General features: G+C 43.3%; 1 protein-coding gene across 3 annotated transcripts in view; it reads right to left on the bottom strand.

Moving 5' to 3' along the window:
• Window positions 1-25,192, bottom strand: part of RASAL1 (RAS protein activator like 1) — a 262,021-nt gene that overhangs the window by 47,202 nt on the left and 189,627 nt on the right. For all 3 annotated transcript variants that reach the window (XM_082272516.1, XM_082272517.1, XM_082272518.1), the window contains 7 exons: window positions 10,884-10,965; window positions 7,373-7,519; window positions 7,110-7,201; window positions 5,698-5,815; window positions 5,473-5,623; window positions 4,425-4,489; window positions 3,843-3,955 (listed from right to left, as the gene is read on the bottom strand). In XM_082272516.1, the coding sequence (XP_082128642.1) occupies window positions 3,843-3,955; window positions 4,425-4,489; window positions 5,473-5,623; window positions 5,698-5,815; window positions 7,110-7,201; window positions 7,373-7,519; window positions 10,884-10,965 (768 nt within the window). The remainder of the gene's footprint in view (window positions 1-3,842; window positions 3,956-4,424; window positions 4,490-5,472; window positions 5,624-5,697; window positions 5,816-7,109; window positions 7,202-7,372; window positions 7,520-10,883; window positions 10,966-25,192) is intronic.

Below are 25,192 nucleotides of genomic sequence, written 5' to 3'. Positions count from 1 at the left end.
TTCTCCAGTACACCACCACCGCAAAATTAAAGCCTCTCACCTTTATTTCTGACCCAGGAATAACCCAGGGTCAAATGCAGCATATACCCATCAGGGGTTAATGGATGGTTGGCAGAATCTCACCAAAGGGACATCCGGGATCCGATTGCATTCACCCTGACATAAGTATAACCCGGGTAGGAAGAGAAGGACACAAAAAAATCAAATGCTCTCCGCTGGGATGATTTTAAACAGTTTAATATAGCAAATAAACTTATAAAAACAAAGCACTCGATAGTGCATGTATACAGCCGTTCCGTAAGTGATCCAGAGAGGATGTGACGAGTTACGCCGGCGTGTGAGGCAATGACTTCTTCAGTAGTGGTGGAGAGTAAATGTGCAAAGGACAATTTAAAGGCCAAGCTGGCCCGCAGCGGTAAACTCTAATTGGCTGAAAGTCTCTTATCCCCTCCCATCAGGGGGATGCCAGAGCACGGACCGCTGCATTCCTGAAGTTGAATACATAGACAGAATATTACAGCGTTCTAGTACAGTATCAGTCCAGCTATTGAGACCACACATCAAAAAAACTTAAAATAATTAAAGAATACTAAAATATATCCTCATAAAAGATAATACATTAAAATTACTAATAAATCCTGCCCATATTATGTATAATAAACCTAAAAATATCATAAAATATTATAAAAATTATATTATAAATTTTATTAAAATACATATATATATATATATATATATATATATATATATATATATATATATATTTTTTTTTATGAGGATTATTATTTTAATGGTATATGGAAAAATTCATTAATTCTTTGCTGAGATCTGTATCCCATCTCTGCTTTTGGGAGCCCATATGTATTGTATGATGTTTGCTAGGTTTTTAATACTTAGTTATTATTGAGAGGTTTGTGTGAGGTCTGGCAGATAGGCTCCGATATATATTTTAGTATTCTTTAATTATTAGTTTTTTTGATGTATGGTCTCAAAAGCTGGACTGATACTGTACTAGGACGCTGCAATATCCTATCTATGTATTCAGCTTCAGAAATGCAGCGGTCCATGCTCCGGCGTCCTCCTGATGGGCACATCCTCTCTGGATCACTTACAGAATGGCTGTATACATGCACTATCGAGTGCCTTGTTTGTAAGTTTATTAGCTATATTTAACTGTTTAAAATCATCCCAGCGGAGAGCATTAGATTTCTTTGTGTCCTTCTCTTCCTACCTGGGTTATACTCTGGTGAGGGTGAATGCCGCTAGGATTGCTTTTACAAGAGAGCTGACAATCGGCTCTAAAAAATGGTACAAGGATGATGCCAACTGCTGCTTCAACATGAGATCATGAAATTATCACACTGGGAACATGACAAGACAAGCACAAGGGCTATAACCTTGGTTAACACACAGGGTGCAGAAAACAATCATTGATGTGCTGGTAAAATAGGAACATGCAAGTAAGAACCCTTAAAGTCTACAGAGACCAGAAATCCCTTTTCAATGGAGAGAGGCTATGACAGATCCAGTGGATTCAATTTGGAAATTTTGAGTCCAAATGAAGACATTGAGAGCCTAGGGATCCAATATGGGATGAATGTCTTCTTTTGGTTTAGGAACTGCAAAAAGGTTGTAATAAAATCGCTAAAAACTTCTTGTCACAAGAAATTGGGCAATCATCACCCCGCATTTAGGATAATCTGCAAGGGCTGCATGGAGGTCTGTCAAACTGTGCAGTGACACAGGAAAGTTGAAAGACAAAGGTTGGGGGGGGGGGGGAGGCTGAGAGCAATACTCTAAGTGTGCCCCTTAGAAAACACCATGGGCACGCAGACATTTCAGAGCTTTTCTTTCTATATGTCCGCAAAGGCAAACAGATGCCCCACCACTGTGAAACTTGGGGGTGTTCTTCATGTCAAAAAGGACTTGTCTGAAGTTCAGGCCCAAGGTTTGCGGAGGAACTGGGCTCCTGGCATGGGTTTGGTCTTGCAGTCTGAAGCCTGGAAGTAACAAAGGGAAGACTTAATGGCCTTAGGAGAAGGAGTGTTGTGACTGGGTTGGGTTACCAAGGAATCAATATATGTAAATACCTAACAGATTAGGGGCAAATGCAGCACCTACCAACAAAGTGGAACCAAAGTGACCACAAATCTCATATGATAAAATAAATAAAAAGCAATGTGTAACAATGTCAAACTAATAATAAGAAAATATATTTTATTTAAGTGGAAGTTTTTAAAATAAGTTTTACTACTACAGTACAAGAGCATCCCTTTTCCTGCATGTCTGCTGTGCTACTGAGCAGCATACTGTATTACCATGGAGACAAGGAGGCAACCAAGGGATCACAGTCGGAGCAGGCTTCCGCTCTGGTGTAATTGAAGCAGGAAGAAATCCATTCAGCCCCGGGATATTTCTTGTGCTGTTTACCTCTGTTTTGAGGCTAAACATTTGCTAAGCTTGAACACCTCTAAGTGTTGGGTTCCACAGCCTGCAACTTGCAAGATTTGGATATCACTGTGCTTTTTTTTACTTTCTTTAATGGAAGATATGCTTTATCTGGATGGATTTACTTTATGAACTGGTTATGGACTTATTTAATTTATGGCATCCTTCTTTTGCTTTTAAGCTTATTAGTTTGACATTTGTTATACATTGCTTGTTTATTTAATCTTCCTAGTTTGCTCCATAAACCAACATTTTAGTTAAATCTACATGTTTACCAATAGAAGACGCAATCAGGAAATAAGTTGGGAGAACTCCTGCTAACCTGGCTACACAGTAGTGTAGGGCAGTCAGCATGAGCTCTAAGCGCTTTACAAATAGTACATTTTAAAACATGTTTGCTGTTTTTTGAGTGCAAAACAATAAATCAAATTTGACTCTTATTTTGTCAAGCCCTCTTTCTATTGGCATATATTTTTTTCCCTAATAACCCACTGGGTACCCACTAAATGGTAGACCTGTCTGTTGCAAGCAGCCTAACCTGAGCCAATGAGTTCTTTATTTTTTTTTATTCTCACTACTTTATATAAAAGGTAAAGTCTCAGTACCTTTTGGATGCTTTTTTCATTGACCTTACAGCCATGGCAGGCTGCAAGGACCTGCCACAGAAAAGATTTTGTTTTTAGGATCCCTAATAACTGGCGCATCCTCTACAGTAATGGTGAGCACTTTTTCCAAACAGGATACTGTTGGATCAACAATTGGAATTGCCCCCTTCTTGATAAAATACTTCTCAAATAGATACTAGACTGTAACTTTGAGACTCTTCATCAGATAGAGCCTTCGCAGCAAAAGATTCAGAGGCACCTAAAGCTCCAGACAGGTTAGATAATGATTCTGGAAGGAAAGCGGTTGAGGTATGCTTACAGCCTCTGTGGTTAGAGTCCGCAATCTAAGTTGTAATTTAGCCCATGAACTCCTGCATAATTGCAGTGAAATCCTCTGAGAATACAGCACACTTGGCGAAGCTAAGGAAGACTGTGGGGACTCAAGCAGGGGAACAATGTTTCAGGCTGTCAGAGTGAGGGGGAAAAGCAGACCAAACTGGCCAGCGCTCTCAACCATTGGTTAAGAGCGCTAAGCAGATGCTGATCGGTATACTTTTTCCAGTCATGCCCCGTCCACAGACACTGGACGTTTGGGGTTAGGCTTCTGTCGGACTGGCTGTCGTACACACGAGCCAAATGCCTCCACCTGACATTCGGCCTGTGTGTCAGGAAAACTTGGCAGACGTGATTAATTCTGATAACAGAGGAATGAATGTCTAGAAGTGTACAATCACTTTAAGTCCGAGAATCTCAAGGGTATGTGCTATGTAGCCTGTTTTGGCTTCTTACCTACTACGGTTTAGATCAATCTTGCAGGGATCCAGTTCAACATATTTCTTTTCCTCAAAGATCCGGGTAATAATGGGTCGAAGTACTTCATGAAGGTATGGCATACCCACTATCTGGCAGAAGAATGGCAAACTGTAGGTGATTTAAATGACGTGCAGAGAATAAAATTAAAGTGGAACTCCAGCCCCAGTGTATTTTCCCAACATTTGTAAACGAGTAGGGAAGACAGAACTTTTGTCTAATTTTTAAGTCTGTCTACTTTAGGGAGATGCATACATGTCCTAAAGACCAAGACAGAAAGCGAAGGGAAATCTAAACTTTTATAGCTATCATATAAAAAGGCAAAGAGGGGAAGCCTCTATTTGAGGAGAGTAGTTCCAGTCACATGAGTAAACCCATTCTCACTGAATAAATCTACTCCAATGGGGAGGATTAGCAATATTAACCCAAGAGTAACCCTTCCCTACACTCTCCAAAACTAGACAAATGGTGTCTGGCCAGAGTTTCACTTTAAGGGGGAAATAAAGTGTTGTAGTAGATAGAATTAAAAAAAAATATTGTAGGAACAAGATTTTACTTTACCTTCATATACTGCTCCATTGATTTTGAAGCAAGTGAATTTGACCGGAAAAGAGTATTTGGGTCACCTATAAATAAGAGAAAAAATAAAAGTGTAATTTAGGAAGACTGCCATGTTAGAAAAAAACAGACAACTTAACTTAACATGCTGGTCCCATGGCACTGTATTTACAACCTCAAACTTATTACAAAACATGGAGTTAACACCCAATTTTCATATTCTTCCATCAATTCTGCTGAGAAATCAAGAGGTAGAGGAACGACTCCCGTGTTTTCTAGGATGCAGAAATTCATTGGGAGAAATCTGAAGATCGCAATGCAAAATTAGTGACTTTATTACTTCCTCAGTTACTTGCCCAGAACAAGCATACAAATTAGGAATTCTGACTTCACTTGCTGAATACTTGTTCCAGGTAAGGGACTCAGAAAGCATTGAAGTGATTGGATCAACATGGCATCCAGGCAACTAGCATTTCCAGAAGGTCACTAGTAATGAAAACCTTCATATTTCTCTCAGTGAATGATGATTTGAAAGACTTGGTAGTGAGCACCTCTGGGACTCCAGGACAAGACCAGTTTTGCACCTGGAGCCATTTACATTAGTCAAAACTTTCAGTGAAGTGCAGAAAGGATAAATGTCTCCATATTTTTAAAAGCACATTTAATGCTGTTTCATATTCAAAGAGAAGTATGGCCAAAGATTTTTGGGTTATATTTCTCTTGTGGGTCCCAGGAGTACCCTTACATTTGCACTCTTGTGACCCAGAGTCAGTTCATAGCAGGCTATAGTTCTAGGCTCCCAATTATATAGTGAGCGCTGGAGGGGCAAAGCAGAGAGCAGTGTCTGACGTAGAGCCAAAGTGGGACAGCTGCAGCATCACACCAATGCTGCAGTATAGAGGGGAGTATGTGTGAGTGTGTGTATTTTTTAGAACACCAAACTTCCCCTTTAATGCTCCAACATGGATGTGGAGACAGAAATAAAATAATGAGGGATAGGAGCATGAAGAAAAGAATGAAAATACAAAGCATTTGACAAAGATGACCTCACCAGTTCGATTCACCTCTCGCATATTCAGTCTGTCAAGGAAGGTTACTGCCAGACCCTGTCCTAGAAAGATTTTCACCAGTTTAACTGCCACTTCTTGTCGGCTCTCAGCAGAACACATGTCTTCTAGTATAGCCAGCAGATTGCAGTCACCCTGGATAAAAGCACAGAAATGTTACATACGACCCACTAGCTACCAGTGAAGAGACAACTATCTGTGCATCCAACCTGGTCAGGGGACTGAACAGACTCTACCAGGAGCTGAATGAGGTTCTGATAATACACAGAGGGCAGGATACGTTCCTCAGACAGGCTGATTTTGACACGCAGAGACCCAAGCTTCCCTCTAGAAAAAAAAAATAATGATAAACAAGTCCAGATAGGATGCACAGTGGCATACAAACAATAGAGGTCCTTTACAAAACCCAGAAAACACAAACCTGCAACTGATTTTAATGTGTTATACCATTCTCTTTAATAATATGTTAGACAGAGCCACATGACTAAGTAACCACATATGGGAAAATGTGCATTAATATCCTGTATTAATATAGATGTGTACTAAACCATAAGAGCCAGCATTTAATTTCTACATAGGTGTTCACTACATTCAGCCCCAAACTGTCAGGGGCATTGGGAGTTTGCGAACTAGCAGCATCAGATGATGCTGCCCTAAGCCATACAATTACAGTAGAGCTAAATACAATCACCACATGATAATAATAATAAATAAGCTATATATAAGCTTGAGATATGCTTTTTCTAGTTTAAAATTACCTTTAATGATGAAATGAAAATTATGTTCACAACACTATCTGGTAATGCATGTAATGGCTTTATTTTATACTTTAAGCATATCTGAATACTAGATACAAATGCCTTCATACAGTACATAAGTATATGTGATAAAGACACAATGTGCTTATAACATCAGTACAGGATAAAGTACGGGATAATGTGAACAAGGATTGTGGAGCCTTACTCCTCAAAGTTGAAAGGGGAACAACAAGGGTACATTTTTTAGGCTGAAGCCAAAGCTAATCATCTCATGGACTTGACCAATGCATCGAAAACTAACAGAGTAAAGGGAAAGGGAGAGAGGTACTGGGAGTTTGGTTTGGATGGGGGGTGTAGAACCTCCTCGATGTCTATGAAATTTTTCATTTATCCAGGTAACGGTATAGATGATAGTAGTCACATTCATCTGGACTTGTTCAGTAACAATGAAGACATTTTACCACTCATTCAAGTAGCGTTATCAGTTCAAATGAGTGTTGGGAACAGAGGAAGCCACGTGAATGAGTGGTGGAACCTCTTTAACATTACTAAACAAGTCCTGATAAATGTTATTCACATCTACTATGTACACCTGGTTTATTGTGTTACGTAAAATAAAGTATGCCATAGAACTTAACTTTTTGTTTGATGCATATTATTTTTCTTTATTACTGTCAGTTTCAGATAAAAAGGAATTTTCTATACACCATGTTTTATTTCGAATGTGCTAATTATTTCATTATGGAATTGAGTGGACATGTTAAAGTGATGAGAAAACTAGAAGGTTCACTGTCCCATTGCTCCACTGCTCTCCTTTTGGAAACAATGTAATGGTATGATAATATATTTAAGCAATATTCTACCCATTCTCCTCATCCGTGTTTCCAAAAGGCAGGAGACGAAACCAGCCAGTCACCGCAGGATTTCTGTGAAGGGGCTCCAAGGGAAAGCACACCTGGAGGGGGGTGTTGACAGGGTGAGTGATGGAAGACATTTTTCAAACATATGTGGAGTCACAGAAGAAAGGAAGGTTATTCATACAATAGGTAAAGAAATCTAATGAAACAGTAGGAAAGAGAAACAAAGTACGGACAGAAAAAAGGGAATATGGAGGACAGACACTTACACGTCCAAGAAAATCATTCTTTCCAACCATATCCCAGTCCCAAACTTCAATACTGATCACTTGATCCCCAGGATCCAGTTCTTCAATTCCTCGTAAATCAAATTCTAAGACCTCATTCCAGCGAGGAAAACGTGTTCTTTTAATTACCTGGCAACAAAATGCTTAGTAGCATAGCATAACTGAACCACAGCAGGTGCTGTACAGGTAAATCAAGCACTTTAGGGCTTTAATGCAGATAACCAAGTAAATGCGACATCTGGTACTTGCATAGACAGATTATTAGCAGTCATCATACACCCCGCAAGTTGTCAGTTAAAAAAAAAAGAAGAACAATTCCAAGAAAATCCCCCCTGAAAATGATCCTCATTGCTAATAAATATTTGCCTAGCAACAACAGCATGACATTGATTGCCAAATGACTGGACATTTTATAAAATGGACAAGATTACCAACCATCTGATATTCTGTGACATCCACAGACTAGGCCATGAGGCTAGGTCTGCTGGAATTTAGATCAATGAGTAACAGATAGTCTAAACAAAGTAACTGCTCTATATCAGTGAGAATACAGACTTCTTGTGAACTACTGAACCTTTATTTTCATGAGTATTACATCATCCAACATTATGCAAGACTGTATAATTATGTAAGACAACAAAAAGTATTGGTTATATATAAAGTCTAATCCACTGCAAGCAAAACATGTTTAAGGTATGGATAGATGCAGGGCTGTTGTTAAAAATCATCCCGCCGCGAAAACATCAAACCGATGTTTTTACATAAAATACACTAAAGTCATTATTAGCGGAGACACACACAACATAAGTTACAAAATTGGTGATAAATTAAAAATATAAAATTGTATTGATTTAATAAAGTTTACTATGCTTCAGCTATGAATGAGCACAGTACTGATTACTCACGGTGTTCATTCGGAAAAGAAAGAGGCTAGTAAAGGACATATTTACTTGCACCTTCCCCAGCTCTTCATCCAGAACATCCCCCCTTACCCCCTTGTGCCTGCAGCAACTGGCGGGACAGGGAAGCTGGTATGGCTGGGAGAGACAGGGAGGATGATCTGTGTTGCGGGGGGTGCAATTACAGAAATAATGCCTTGTGTGTCGCCCCCTGCAGAAGCTGAAAGCAGGCTGGAGGGAGAAACTGGCTTTCAACTGTGGCAGGGGGAGATACACACGGCATTATTCCTCTAATTGCAAGCCAGCAGCACCAATCATCCTCCCTGTCCTGACCACATCTGATTCCCCCTGCTGCCTGAGCCCCCCTGTGTGCCTGGGCCCCATACAAGACCACTGGTAGTACCCCCTTATCAATGGCCCTGGTAGATGAGCAGATGCATCACGTTTTCAGATGCATCAAGCTTGTATTTGAGTTACTTCTGAGATCATTCTTAGTTTCTTTAAAGAGGAAGTAAACCCTCCTCTACAACTTGTACCTATAGGTAAGCCTATGATAAGGCTTACCTATAGGTACTGTAAATATCTCCTAAACATGTACCGTTTAGGAGATATTTACCTTACATGCAGCCAGTGATGTCACTGGCGCATGCGCTCTGAAGGAACGGCCGATCGTGCCGTTCCTTCAGAGCCCCGTGCCGTGACTGTCGGCTCCCGCGCGCGTGTGCGGGAGCGACGTCACCGCGGCTCCGGCCAATCAGATGGCCGGATGCCGCGATCCCGGAAGACGGGAAGAAGGCCCATATATAATTTTTAACTCTATATAGATCTATTTATAATTTTCAATTCAAGAATAGAATTGTAAAACTTAATTACAATAAAAAAAAAATGCATAGTAATTTGGAGCTTTTCAGTGTTGTGATATAGTTTCCACTCCTAGACAGAAAAAACAGGTTTGTGACCTCACTGCAGTTAAAGTGTATCTAAACCCCCCAAAAAATAAAAAATGTATTGCATTTTACAAATCCTTAGATGAGGTGGCTGTTAATCTTGCCAGAAATGCAGTGTCCTTGTCACTTCCTGTATGCTAAAAAGAAAGCAGAAACAATTATATTGTTCTTGCATAAACTACTAATCCCATAAATTACCATGTAATGGAGATGAGTAAAGGCAGGCATGTTTCTGGTCCAACTTCTGTGACAACCATGTCTGCCTTCATAGATACATTACAGTAAGAGAATGTAACAATGAAGGGTTAGAAAACATGTTATTTACAGAATTAGCCAGTAAAAATAAAGGGGAAATAAAGGAAAAAAAGAAAACTAATGCAGCCACTACAGTGGCTAAAAAACTAAAATATAATATAATTTTTGTTTGGGTTTAGATATGTTTTAAGAAAGATGATCCTATTCAGTACAAACCACATCTTGGGCCAATAAAGAAAAAGGAACACAGTGAGATCATCCTGTCAGCATTCCCCTGGTTAGACTGAAAACATTGAAAAAAAATCACTAGAGCCTGATTGGTTGATTCCCCCACTGTCAGTCTCAGTGCTGCAGTACAGGGTATTAAAGTCAACAAATATTAGAAGTAAAACTTATGCTAGTTCTGTGTAATAACATATAGATTTTTTATTTTATTTAACGAATACATGAGTTAAAATTAAAGTGATACTAAACGATATCCTTCTTCTCCAAAAATAATCCATACACATCCACTATTACTTAATAGCCCTGCAATCTATTTTTCATGAAATTGTCGGTGTTTTTCTGCCTGTTTGTAACATTCATCATGAGCTGCCAGCCTCTCTTTTCCCCCTTGCTTCCGTTTGTTTGGGACTAGCAGTGTACGTTATTTGTGGTTATGTGCACTGCTCTTTGAACACTACAAATCCCATAGTCCCTAGTCCATCTTGGAGCAAGCAAGGGGGGGCAGCCAAGTTTATACCTACAGTGGGGACCATGGAGAATGAACATAGTAGCCCTCTAATTAAGAAGGAAAAAATAGGTATTTGGAGTAGGTTGAAAGCAATAGAAGGGACTTTGGTTTAAAAAAAAAAAAAGATTCCAGTATGTATTTTTACTCTGAGTTTAGTGTCACTTTAACCTAATTCCAGTAAATGTTTACTAAACACCACTACACAGTTTGGCTTTCATTAAAACTTGGCTTACACAACAAACTGAAAGAAGCCTGGAGCAAAAAGGAGAATGAAGCCTAGTACACATTAGTAGTTTTTTTTTTTTTTTCATCCCATTGGACGATAGTACAGCAATCTCCCCTGCTGTGCTATGGTGTTCTGAATGACACCCCCCCCCCCCCCCCCCCGCCAGAACACTCTGATCACCACTCGCAGTCACTGGCTGAGAGCGCTGATCGGGAGACCTTTTACGATCATGACCCTTCAGCAGATTCCAAATGAACCGCAGGCTTCTTGTCCGACCGACTCCAGTACACCTACGACAACCGGCTGATGCTGCCTGACATTCGGCCCGAATGTACGAGGCTTAAGTGATTATTTATGTGGAGCTGTCACAAATCAAAAAAGTGTATTTGTACAGTAGGCAATTATCTCATTCATAGAGAAGTATTATACTTACTGAGGTCTCCAAGGTCTGATTGTTGCAGAAGATACGTACAAAGGGGTCTGACGTTCCAGAGATATCCCGAGGTGCCAGATCTCTGGGGAGGTGAATGATGAAATCTTACACAATAAGGAACGTCATGTTTCAGATCAGCCTTAAACTGAAATCACTAGCAGCGGTGCATAACAGTCTGACAACTTTCATTACAAGGAAGTTAATTTTCACATACTTACTATATAGAGAAATTTTCTAGTAAAACTGTACAAGAAAAAAAGTACTCCAAATAGTTTAATGCAACAATAAGATAATAAAAACTAAAATAAAAGGAAATAAATACAAAGTTTGCAGTGATGGTAAATGTGGTTAGCACTGTCCCATGGGGGACAGAACTGTATTATGTCTCATGGTGGATTTCTAACATTTCCTGTAAGAGGTTCAATAATAGATACCCAAATTTCTTCCTAACAATGCCCTCAAATTCTCCCATTATTCTTGTAATTTAATTTTTTTTATTGCAGGTAATTCAAGGCAAGTGGAAGTAATATGTGTTTCCATAACTAAGCTTACCCCACTGAGGGAACTCTTCAAAGGCATGATAAACAAGTTAATCAAGCTATACAGTACAAAAGCATATCATTCTTCTGAAAACACAGGCTCAGCCTTAAGCCTGGCCCACACGTTAAGTTTTTTTTTTTTAGCTCGCAAAAAACTGAGAGGTTGCTGTACTAACTTTGAAATGTTAGTGTGGCGATCTCTCCTGCTGAGCTATTGTGTTCTGACAGAGGTAATGCCCCCCCACTCCCCGCTCGCAGTCATTGGCTGTGAGTTCTGATCAGATGCTGTTTTTTTTAACAAATTTATTTGACAGAAGCCAATCATGAGACCAACACAAGCTGTATACATGGGCCGAAGGGTCGGCCAGTTCCTTCAGAACCGACTGTTTTTGGCCGATTTTCGGCCCATGTGTACCCAGCATTAGGAACCAGCATGATGAATGAAAAAAAAAAAGAGACCAAATTCCCCTGTCCACCTCAAATGTGGGGTCTTGTGTTTTCATTCAACATCACCATAACTCCCACTGAGCTATTGTATTGTGACATTTTCCCAGCTGGCAGAACACACCGATCAGAGATACTTCAGTGATGATAGCATCAGTGATGCTATCAGCGACGGCACTGATCGAGCACCAAATCCGACAGGGTGGTTGTATAGAAGTCAGTCGGTAAAATCTTCTTGCCCGTAACATGGGATGAAATTCAGTCAGTCTCTGCTGAACCAGCTGAAGTTTGATCCATGTATGGCTGGCTTTAGAGTGGCATACCTCCAAGATAGATTGGATGCTCCAGGTCAGAGCTGTAAGTGGCAAGAACACACATAAATCTTGCAAGTGTCCCGATTTTACAAAGTATCCACAAACCCCAATACATTTCTCATATTTGTTCCAGTTTGGTCTGTCAAATAAATCATTGCAAGAGTTGAGTAATATCTATTTGAAATGCAAAACTGCAAAAAAAAAAAAAAAACGGTGGATCTCGTCACAAATTCAGAGCTGTCCTATATGCACATCCTGTGTTATCTCAAACCACCCTCCTAGTTTTAATCTTAAACTACAAAAAAAAAAAGAGCCTTTATGTTGTATGGATCAGAAAGTGGCAGTGGCTAAATAATTTAGCAAGACAACTGGGATGCCTGACAACACTCTGTCTACAAAAGCTCTGTGTTGTCATCTTACAACAGGATCTAGGAGCTGGCTAAATACTTTAGCAAGACAACACTCGGTCTACAAAAACTCAACAGGTATTTTTCTGTATTTGCAGGGTCTTCAAATGGGGTTAAACACATTTTTAAATGTATTTTGCATTGACATACAATTCAAAATGACTCTGCAGCTATTAATACTTACCTGTCCTGCCACCAATGCCTGACAGCTTTGCTTTTGAAAAAATATACAACCTGAAAAACCTTTTGGATCTGACAAATACCTGGGGGTGCTGGATATCTGCTCACCAACTACATGCTGTTGGTTGAGTCAACCTGCCCCCACATTATTACAGGACACAATGACGACAAAGGGGCTGATGGAAGAAAAAGCACGCAGTCAAATAACTGGTATCCAACACACCCAGAAGTATGTCAGATACAGAAGAATGTTTGATCAACATAGCTCTATTTAACAGCAGAGATCTGAGGTACAGATGGTGGAACAGATGAGAATTAATAGATTTCTTTTTTTATTTACTGCTAATCCCTGACCCAAACACTTATTCAACACAAACCCTGAAGTAAGCCCTTGCTCTGTACTAGGCACAGCCATTCCTCGTGTCTCTGTACTGAAGGAGGACACGTACTAGGATCTTTAATTTTATAGAGGGTGGATTTTGTTCTTAATAACCAAGCAAATGCTAGATTTATTTTGCTGCTGCAGGCTTAAAATGAACTATGACTAGCAGCCGCACTTCTACATTCATAAATTTTGCTGAGCATCAACTGGCATTTTTAGTGTCCCCCATAGTGCCAACTCCTTCACACTCATCAATGATAATGCATGTAAAAATATACAGTAATTCTATTTAGCATATTGCACTGCATTTCCCTGTGTTGTTTGGAAACCATGTACTAGCTTACTAAACATAACACACCCACTGTGTTGTTTTGTGCCATAGAGTCCCAGTTATTATTCCACCCTCCGCAGTGTTACTTTTCTCCATGTGAAAGCCCTTTGCATACTCCTCAGGCCTATTGGCTCCAGCAATCCCCACACTTCAAATGATTCTTGGGTTGCTAGGCACATAAACCTGTTGCTAGGAAACTACAGTCTTTTCTGCTTTACGCACAAAGCTGGCAAATTGTCATTAAATCTCTAGATCTGAGGTTGCATTTCCCAAAGCACTTACATATGTGAAAAAAATGATTGGGAAGAACCTTTATGGAGATGAGCAAAGTTTGAAAAGTACAGAATAATAGGGTGCCCTAACACAACTATTGTCTTGGGTAGGGAGAGACTGGTTTTTGGCAGTAGTTACTGACCCCATAGATATGCAAATAAGGATTACTGGCAAAGAGCTGACATTTATGAAGAACTCTTGATATTTTTGGCACTGCCTTTTGCAGCAACACAAAAGAGCCATTTAAATATGTTGTCTTTGACAGCTGCTGAGGCAGAAAGAGAAGATGGTGTGTGAAAATTGAAGTTGCAATTTCTCAAGTGCAAATAATTATTGCTATCTTAGGAAACAGCATGCATTCAGAGGCAATGCTGGCATACAGTCAGGCTTAGACAACAAGGACACAGGTGGGGTTTTAATGAGGCAGTAATAAATATTGTGTGGCATTCACCCACAGCAATCATTGAGGTTCTATACACTATTGCCAGACAAAAAAAAAAAAAGTCAGGTTTAATTCTGGTTCTGATTTTGTTACTGGTTAATCTTTGCAAAGGTAAATTAAAAATGTATGTCAAACTTCTCTAGAGAAGCTGACAGTTTTGTCAGCAGTTGGGAAGGGAAGGGCCAACCTTGACTTTTACAGAGGAAAAATGAAATTGTGATTTACATAGTTTTTAAAAAAAATCCCTGGAACTCATCATCTAAGATACAACCTGCCATTGGCTAAAGAATCCACTCACTGCCTGCTTGTCAATTACCAAGGCGAGTGTGGACCCACAGGGGAACTTGTGTCTCAGCTTACCCTTCAGTGTCCACACACTGCAACAGTGAAGCCAACAGTGTCCTTAACCCCTTCCCACCGACGTAACACATATGTGCGGCTTCACAGAAGTAGGATTTTTTTCCGTAGGCCCACCTATATGCGTATCTCCCTTTGTCCTGGGAGAGCACTGCACAGCGTGTGCCCCAGCTCACCAAGAGCCAAGAGCCCTAGGCCCCCGTACTAACTAATAATGATTTAATTTAGCATGTGTCAGCATCCACGTGTTTTAAGTAGGACAGGAAAAAAAAACGCAAATGCGCACTATTGTTTCTGGGCTGTACTACGGGTACAAATACCAACTAACATACGCATATGTGGTATTGCTGCAATCATCAGAAGCAGGAGAACTTATTTTGGGTTGTTCTTTAGTGGTAGGATATGGTAGCTAGTAACAAGAACATAGCAACTCATAGCAGCATAACAGGACCTCAGAATATCAACCTGTAGCGGCGTTCTAGCTCCTAGATACCCGTGGAGCAGAAGAAGACCCTGACCAGACGTAAGAAGGAGGGCAGCCACCCTCAGAAGCTGACGGCATTCTTCAACCAAGGGCCTAGGCAAGATGGCACCGGCTCATCTTCTACACCAGTCCTCTGCTCCTCACAGCAATCCAATCAACAGGGTACAACCCGAAAAAGATGTAGTCCACCTAAAAGTCTGCAATCTTCCCTAACCACATCTGTGTCTGGAAGCCCAGAAAAGTCAAGATTCCGGATGGATGCCTTGGATTCTGGACGTGAGGTGAGCGCACTTCATGACTCAGGGGATGACACTAGGGAACTACCAGACTCTAATGATCTTTTCCCCACAAATAATCAGCCAGTCATGGACAGTGTTCTTAAGGATATGTTGGTTTTCCTAAGGAGCTCTCTCCAGTCTGATATGATTTCATGTGTACACAAGTTCAGTACAGAATTACAAACAGTATCCTCCAGAGTAGATCACAGAGTCCAAGATGCGAAAATATGCATCAACAATTAATGATCCGATAGATGCTAATGACAGTCATGAGGAAGACATGGATAAAATTAAGGCCAAACTGGCAGATATGGAAGACAGATCCAGAAGAAACAATGTGAAGATTTGGGGGGATCCCTGAGTCTGTCCAACAGCATGAGCTTCGTAAATATGTTGCTCAGCTATTCAACACAGTGATGCCTGATCTATCTGCCTTAGATTTGATGGTGGATAGAATTCATCTTCTACCCAAACCTTTATATGTCTCTGACAACATACCTAGAGATGTCATATTGATACTGCACGTCTTCCACGTCAAAGAGCGACTAATGACACTGCTCGGCTGACCAGGGCCCTGGAAGCACCGACTAAAGACATAGAAAACCGCATTAGGCAAAATAATGTCAGGATTGTGGGTCTCCCGGAAAAAGTGAAGGGTAGAGACCCCATGAGCTTCATTGAACTCTGGTTGACTGACATTTTTGGCAAAAATGCCTTCTCCCCTCTTTATGCTGTGGAGAGGGCCAACAGGGTCCCCCCTCATCCCCTGCAACCGGGCCGCCCTCCACGCACCATGCTTGCATGCCACCTTAAAGCGGAGTTCCACCCTGGAATTTTTTTTTTTTTTAAAAATACCCCCGGGACAGTCAGGGCTAGTGCATTCCACAATGGCTAGCCTCTGATCTGTCCCGGGTTGCACTTACCTGTTAGGACAAATACTTACCTTGAAAAAGTCTTGTCCAGCGCTGCCATCTCAGATGTGGGCAGCTTGAAGCCAGCGCGTCCTCTTCTGCGTCCTCTTCCGCCTTCTTCGGTCCCACAATTGGAAGTGGAGAGTGGAGACCTGATTGGAATCTCTGACTATTCTTGCTATTTTAGAGCTCAAGGGATCTGACCATACCGCGGACCTTTGGTTCCTCTGACTGTTTCCACTTTACCCCACTGACTGTTACTAATGTTCTCCCCCTACGATGCAACTACTGAGTTCGGTAGTCCTGAGGAATGGGGTGCAGCCTGCTCTGGAGAGTTCTCCAGCTTTGACTGTTCTGGTGCTGGGTGGGCTGGGCCTTGTGCGTGATGGCTTGCTTTGCAACCCCGGGATTCATGTCCCCTGGTACCCCTGAACATATTGGATTTCTGTTTTGTTTGCTGGCCCTGTTGGCCATTACAGTTGTGAGTCCGGCCGGGGCCCGCCTCGGATATCTTACCTGCACCGGTGAGCTCAATTCCTCCCATTCTGTGACCTCTAATCTGATCACAACAGGGTCCGCCCTGTCTTCCAAGTGTACACCCCTCACTGCAATGCTTGCATTCCAGCCGCCATGACATCTGTACCCGTTGTCTCATGGAATGTGAGAGGTTTTCACGACCCGCTTAAACGTACCATGGTATACTCAGCCCTCCGTAGACATCTGCTGGCCATCTGTTCTTTACAAGAAACAAATTTGACTGTGGACTCCCAGTCTTGCCTACACTTTGCATGGGTGGAGTGGGAGTATCACTCTACACACACCTCTTAATCTAGGGGGGTTAGCGTACTGATTCACAGATCCCTGGATTTTCAAGAACATTACTCAATGGTTGATAGAGAAGGGAGATATGTTTTCTTATACTGTAAACTGTATACTTTGCATTGTGTATTGGCTTTTATCTATGTGCCCCCACCATTCCATAGCGGGATCCTCTGGGAGCTGGTGGCATACTTGATGAAACACCCTGAGATTCCGGTGTATATTATCAGGGATTTTAACTGTGTATGTGACAGCACTCTGGACAGACACTCTGCCGCGGCGGGGGGGGGGCAGAGGCTCAGGTCGTACACTCCTGGCTAAACTGGCCGAGGGGCTGGGCTGGGTGGACCCATGGCGACTTAGCCATATCCTGTTGAAAAGGCTTTTTCGTGCTTTTCCAAAACCCATATGTCGCTTTCCCGTATTGACCTGTGCCTTTGCTCCACGGATGCGCTCAGATATATCACCAGTGTTCGATATGACCCAAGGGGAGTGTCAGACCACTCCCCACTTATTTTACATTAAGGGGTACGGCGTAGTGCCACCTTACGGAAAGCCTCTTGGAAGCTCAATGCCTTCTGGCTAAACCTATTCCCATCCCACGATGACGTTAAAACTAAACTTCAGGTGTATTGGCAAGCGCATGAAGGGGAGGGAGACGTTGGTATTTAGTGGGAGGCCTTCAAGGCGTACATGAGGGGATTATTCATAGCTGAGGTACAGTCTATTAACCGGTTGCCGACCGCCGCACGACTATATACTGCGGCGGTCAGCCCCGGCCAGGCAGAGTGACGTATCGGTACGTCACTCGCCTGTCACTGACTTGCGAGCCTATTGCGGGCGGGCGCGCGCCCGCCGCGGCTCGTTCACAGACAAGTCAGTGCGTGTGACCGGCGGACTCGATGTCATATTCATAGCTGAGGTACAGTCTATTAACCGGTTGCCGACCGCCGCACGACTATATACTGCGGCGGTCAGCCCCGGCCAGGCAGAGTGACGTATCGGTACGTCACTCGCCTGTCACTGACTTGCGAGCCTATTGCGGGCGGGCGCGCGCCCGCCGCGGCTCGTTCACAGACAAGTCAGTGCGTGTGACCGGCGGACTCGATGTCATATTCATAGCTGAGGTACAGTCTATTAACCGGTTGCCGACCGCCGCACGACTATATACTGCGGCGGTCAGCCCCGGCCAGGCAGAGTGACGTATCGGTACGTCACTCGCCTGTCACTGACTTGCGAGCCTATTGCGGGCGGGCGCGCGCCCGCCGCGGCTCGTTCACAGACAAGTCAGTGCGTGTGACCGGCGGACTCGATGTCCGCCAGTCACACTGCGATCGCTCCTGTGAAGGGAGAAAGACAGAGCGGCTTGTGTAAACAAGCTGCCTGTCAGTTCTCCCTGTGTAAAAGTGAAGATCTGTCCGTTCTACTATGTAGAACGGTTGATCTTTGCTTTTACACCAATAGGAATGTCCCTGCACAGTTAGAATCACGCCCCTAGGACACACTTAACCCCTCCCTGTCCAATAAAGTTAACCCCTTCCCTGCCAGTGTCATTTTTGCAGTAACAGTGCATATGTATAGCTCTGATTACTGCAGTAATGTCACTGGTACCCCCAAAAGTGTCAAAAATGTCAGTCAAGGGTCCGATCTGTCCGCCGCAATGTCGCAGTACTGAAAAAAAAATCACAGATCGCCGCCATTACGCGTTAAAAAAAAAACACCAAAAATCTTTCCCTTTGTTAGTAAACGCGATAACTTTTGCGCAAACCAATCAAAATACGCTTTTTGTGATTTTTTTTACCAAACATAGGTAGCATAAAACAAATTGGCCGAAAAATGTTAAAAAATTTTGATTTTTACATTTTTTTTTTTGGGGAATTTCATATAAAAAAATCTGAAAAATATTGTTATTTTTGCAAAATTTACGCTCTTTTTTTGTTTATAGCGCGTGATCAAAAAATCGCACAGGTGATCAAATACCACCAAAAGAAAGCTCTGTTTGTGGGAAAAAAAGGACGTCAAATTCGTTTAGGTACAGCGTCGCACGACCGCGCAATTGTCCGTTAAAGTCACGCAGTAAAAAAATCGCAAAAAAACCCCTGGTCCTTTAGCAGCCAAATCCTCCGGGGCTTAAGTGGTTAAACGAAACACTGGTGCGCAGGGGGTGCAGGCCGAGCAATTGGTTGGTCGCCTGGAGGCTCAGTTTATTGCTGACCCCTCAGAGACCAACTGTGACAGCTGGGTGGCGGCCCAGGAGGCTCTCATCGCATCAATACTTCTGGGGCTGAGAGGAAGAGGTTTTTCAACCGGTTGGCGTTCTATGAGGAGGGGGAGTGCACTGGACACCTGCTGGCCAAAATTGCTCATTCCAACCAGTCTTCCCCCGCAATTGGGGCTTTGAGAGGGAGCGGGGGGGAGGGTGGTCAACACCCCTGATGATGTCATGGATGTTCTGGTGTCGTACTATTCAGCATTGTATCAGTCGAGACAGACCCACTCGGAGACGGACTTGTTGGAATATGTGGAGGCTGTTCCACTGTTGTCCCTGTCTGAGTCGGAGAGGGACCTTCTTGATGCTCCCTTAAATCTGGAGGAGTTGCAGCATGCCACTTCTCTCTTTCCTAACACTAAGGTCCCGGCGGAGGATGGGATCCCGATTGAAGTATATAAGACATATGCAGATGAGACACTGCCGCGCCTCCTGGAGGTCTTTAAGGAGGCGAAACAGGCCATGCAACAACCCCCATCAATGCGTAAAGCAAACCTTATCCTTTTGCTGAAACCAGGTAAGGATAGGCTGGATCCGGGTTCATACAGACCTATATCCCTTCTGCAAAGTGACATTAAAATCTTGGCGAAAGTGTTGGCGCTGCGACTGAACCAGGTGATTGCCTGCATTGTCCACTCCGACCATTCTGGGTTTATGCCCCAGAAGTCGACCTCAATTAATCTTCGCAGACTCTACCTGAACCTGCAATCTCCGGTGGATAATGGTGGTGATCGAGCTTTGCTATCCCTGGATGCTCAAAAAGCATTTGATAGCGTGGAGTGGGGTTACCTGTGGGCTGTCATGCGTAAATCTGGGTTTGGGGAAGAATTTATCTCCTGGGTCCAGCTTCTTTATTATTCCCCTGAGGCGTCTATTTGGGAGAATGGGCGCTTATCCCCCTAATTTTCTCTCCATCGGGGTACTAGACAGGGCTGCCCTTTGTCGCGGTTGCTATAGAGCCCCTTGCTGCCCTTATTAGGTCTAACCAGCAGATTGTAGGATTTAAATATGGCACAGTGGAGGAAAAGATCATGCCTTATGCAGATTATACCATGCTCCTTTTGGGGGACACGTCCCAGTCATTAACGGAGGCGATGTCTGTTATTAAGGACTTTGGCTCTTACTCCGGTCTCCTAATCAACTGGATGAAATCCTCGCTGATGTTTATAGATGAGACACCTGGCGGCTGGTCCTTGCCGGATACGGGTATTCCCGTGTCGGGGGAGTTCCAGTATCTGGGTATACGGGTCACTCCTAAACTGTTGGATTTTGTTGGCCTCAATGTGACTCCCCTGCTGGTTAGATTCCGGGAAAAAGTTAAGGTTTGGTCCCGGCTCCGCTTGTCCTTAGCGGGTTGGGCCAACCTTATCATGCCACAATTGCTATATGTTCTATATAACTCTCCAGTGGTTATACCTTTGAGAGTGTTCCGTATTGTTAACTCCATTTTCAGATCTCTTCTATGGCTATCTAAGAACCCTAGGATTAAGCTGGAACACCTCCAACGTCCGAAGGACTTTGGAGGACTGGCACTCATGAATCCTTGGCTATACTACTTTGCATCCCAACTGCAGCATATTGCCCAGTCCATGGGAAGTGGGAGGGGGGAGTGTGCCGCCCTTCTTATGTCCCAGACTGTGGGCTCGGGTGGGGTGGCGGCTCTTCTGGAATCCCAAAGATTCAGTAAATCTAACAAGCTCTTCCACACATACGTTCTCATTCAGAAAACGTGGAAAAAAGCCCGTCAGCTTCAGCAGGTGGTGGGGTTCACTAGTTTTAGCCCAATCTGGAACAATACTAGGTACTCTGAATTGGCCAAAGTGCCCCACGGGGCTAGATGGGAGTCGCATGGTGTTACCCTCCTGAGACATGTTTTTTGCAATGGTACCCTCCGGTCATTTGACGACCTGCGGGAGTCGTTTCATCTGCCTGTCTCTATGAAATTTTACTATCTACAACTTAGGCACGCGGTCAGGGCTCAGGTGGGGGTGGATCCATGGGTACAATCCCCTGCCCCTGTGTTTCACTTTATGTCTGAGGTGGACTCTCTCAAAGGGTTTATATCACACTGTTACTCCTTATATTGGGCTTTTTTTTGGAACAGCACCCCCTGCCCATGGTTATCTCCTGGGAATGGTATGTTGGCTCTTTTGAGGAAGAGCAGTGGGAGGAGGCTCTTCAGGCTGTGCAGTTGAGCTCTCTGATTGTGGCACAGAGGCTGTCTCAACTGTATATACTTCACAGGGCTCACTATACTCCTGCACGACTGCATAGGATGGGCAGACGTGACTCCTCTCTATGTACCAGGTGTATGAGGGACCATAGGGATTTGATACATCTTTTGTGGCGGTGCCCAAAGGTCCACACATACTGGAGGGAGGTGCTTCGCACCTTGTCGAGTGTATTTGTAACCACGTTGTCGGAGGATCCTAAACTGTGTTTGTTGGGTATCTTGGGAGAGGTCCAGGTCCTGAAGTCACTAAACAGGCCATTTTGCAGGCCTTGTTCCAAGCCCGAAAGTTGATCTTGAGACACTGGATCTCCCCAAGCCCTCCAACTATAAAGGAATGGATCACTCAGATGGGGGAGAGGATTAGATTGGAGAAGTACATTTACCAACACAGAGGTAGCTCAGGCAAGTTTGAAAAGCTGTGGGCTCCCTGGCTGGCAGTGCCTGGTCTGGCGCCGGTGGATCTGGTGCTAGACAGGATGCTGGCGGGTGGGATGTGAAGGCAAGAATGGTACACTGTGGGATGCTGACTGGTGAGGCAGGGGGGAGTTGCAATCCTTCTGTAATGTATCCTATTGCTGATTGGTTGCAGGATGTACCTGACATTTGTATTACCTGGGTGCAATGAGGGGGCGTGCCTGCCCTGGACTCTGTTACTGTTTTGTTTTCTATGTACAAAGTTCAATAAAGTTCTTCTTGATATAAAAAACAAAAAAAAAAAGAGCGACTAATGACTATGTCAAGAAATAGGGATCAGCTCCCTACTCCAATCTTCAGTTCTACGCTAATTTGTCACAATATACGCTCCAGAAGCACAGAAACCTGAATACTATCTCCAAAGCATCAGAAATCACAAGCTCAGCTACAAATCGGGGGTTTCTGACAAAATGTATTGTGACCAAAGATGGGATCGAACATGTGGTAGATTCAGTTAATAAAGGCATGGCTCTTTTGACAACATGGGGAATTGTTCCTGAGATCCAGACCCATTTTAGACAAGCAGGAAGCCCCACTTAAGTTGACCCTAGATGTTCCCATACATAATCTGTTAATAGGCAACGATCCTCTTCTTCATTTCCTGCATAGGAGGATTTCCTCTTATCCAAACTTTTTTTTCTTTCCCCCTCCATACCTCTGAGTGGCAATGTGCCATACCCAACCAATGTTCCTCAATGTTTGGCTACTTGCTGTTGTTAACCAATGTTACGGTTTCTTTAAACTTTACTTCCTTGTTTTCAGTCAGACGTTTCCTTCTCTCTTCCTGTTCACCGGAGAATAGTAGAGGGGCATTCTCACAGGGACCGGATCCTAGCACACTGGCTTACTACATACCTCTATGGTTTACCAATCCAATCAAAGTAAGTGATGTTAATGTACCATATACTACTGATCTTTATCCACTCCTTCTGGAACGGCAGTGAATTTTCTCATCATTAACTCTAAGGGTCTCAATCATCCTGCGAAATTCAGATCACTATGGAGAGGCTTTACAACAAAAAAATTGGATTTTTGTACTTATGGTTCTTCGATGGACACAGTGCTCCATAAATCTTAACTACTGGGTTATTTTTCCTCCTCCAGGAGTAGGACTAGGCAGAATAAAAAACACCTGGCTACGCCCATGGGCCATCCTCAGCTTGGTATATAACTTTCGTCTCTGCTCTAGGTAATCAGTTTAGTAGCAAGCAGTATTAGAATTATCAGAACTCCATAGAGGGGTGGGTGCAGTGTCCATCGATGAACTCAGAGAAATTGATTTTAGGTTAAGTACAAAAATCCCATTTTCTCTTTCGTTTATCGACAGACACAGCGCTCCATAAATCTTAACTACTGGGAAGTCCAAAAGCAGTGCCAAAAGAAAATGAGGGGTGCGGAAAATAACCCAAGGCTAAACATAAGAGCCCTTAACCAGGACACAGGAGCCTTAACCGGGTCACAGGCACCCCGTCTGAAAAATAAAAGTTTAAAGAAAAGCACCCCTCAAGAGGGAACAGCCCCTTTTAAACAGCAGCTTGCAAAACTTTGCAGCCAAAAGAAGCATCCGCAGATGCCAAAGTATCTACTTTGTAGAATTTTGTGAAGGTATGCATCGACGACCAATCTTGCGATATTGATGCCTGATGACGAATAGCCCAAGAAGCACTCAGCATCTGAGTAGAATGCACCGTGACAGGGAAAGGTGGAACCTGACCTTTAATGGAATAGGACTGAGTCACCGTCTGTCTGTCCCATCTGGAGATGGTAGCCGAAGAAGCGGCCAGCCCTTTTCTAGGTCCGTCCGTAACCACAAAAAGAGAGTCTGACCTTCGAAAGGGCTCAGTAGCTGCCAGATACACCTGAATTGCACGAACCACATCCAAGGTATACAAAGAAAATTCCTTGGGATGAGCCGGCTTGGGACACAAGGAAGGCAAGGAAGGCAAAACAATGTCCTCATACAAATTAAAGTCAGAGACAACTTTGGGCAGGAACGAAGAACCACTTTATCCTTATGGATCACTAAAAAGGGACTGCGACAGGATAATGCCACCAATTCTGATACCCTGCAGGCAGAGGTAATAGCCACCAATAATGCCACCTTCTGGGATAACATAGGCAAGGGAATCTCCTGAATATTCTCAAATGGAGGATTCTAGAGAACTGAAAGTACAAAATTGTGATTCCATGGCGGCAAAAGAGACCGTACAGGTGGAGCCACATGTCGAACCCCCTAAATGAAGGTACAAACTAAAGAGTGTGTGGCTAGGGGGGTTGCTGAAAGAAGATTGCCAGGGCAGACAGCTGGCCCTTGATGGTACTCAAGGCAACCTTCTGATCAGCGCCCTGTTGAAGAAAGGTTAAGATCATAGCCACAGAAAAGGAAGAGGATGAGCGCCAATCGACTCACACCAGGAAATGTACGCTTTCCACATACGATGGTATATCTTGCTGGAAGACGACTTCCTCGCCTTCACCATAGTAGGGATCACTGATCCAGACAGACCTCTATCCCTCAGTACCTAGCTTTCAATAGCTAAGCCATTAAAACCAGCGACTGTAAAGCAGGATGGTAGATCAGCCCTTGGGACAACTGGTCTTCTCCGAGAGGAAGCCCCAAAAGGACGTTTATGGCCCCCAGACTGATTGGAAGATCCTCGTCCTTGATTCCTCCCAGGAATTGCGTAAGAAGCCTGAGCCAAGGAGGATACTGGCCTTACCCTGGCCCTTGGACGCCTGCGGCATCTGCCAAAGGAACCCGTGATATTGCCACGAACCCCGGTATCCTCCTGTGGAGCCGAACCTGCTAAAAAAGCTGCATGTAGGACTGTGCAAACAGAACTGTCTTGAAGGTGGATACCACCAGAACCTGTATGCAAAATGGAAGAGAGAGCTATCTGTGTGACAGCAGTCGGTGAATCACGGCCTGTCATTCCTGAAGTTTGTCCAGAGGAAGGACCACCCTGGTCAGAGTTAGAATCAGGTAAATCAATTCCCTTGACAGGGATAGGGTGGACCTTAGGTAGTTCGGACATCAACCTGAACCTTTGCAGGAATTAAATCCACACAAGGAGACTCCGGACCTAAAAAAAACCTGAAAACGACAAGTTTTGTCCCCCTTTCTGGGTACCCCCAAAATAATAATTTCGTGGATCCCCTTGACTTCTCAGGA

Source organism: Pelophylax lessonae (assembly GCF_965119305.1).
Source record: "Pelophylax lessonae genome assembly, chromosome: 1".
Classification (NCBI taxonomy): domain Eukaryota; kingdom Metazoa; phylum Chordata; class Amphibia; order Anura; family Ranidae; genus Pelophylax; species Pelophylax lessonae.
This window is presented reverse-complemented; position numbering and strand designations above follow the sequence as displayed.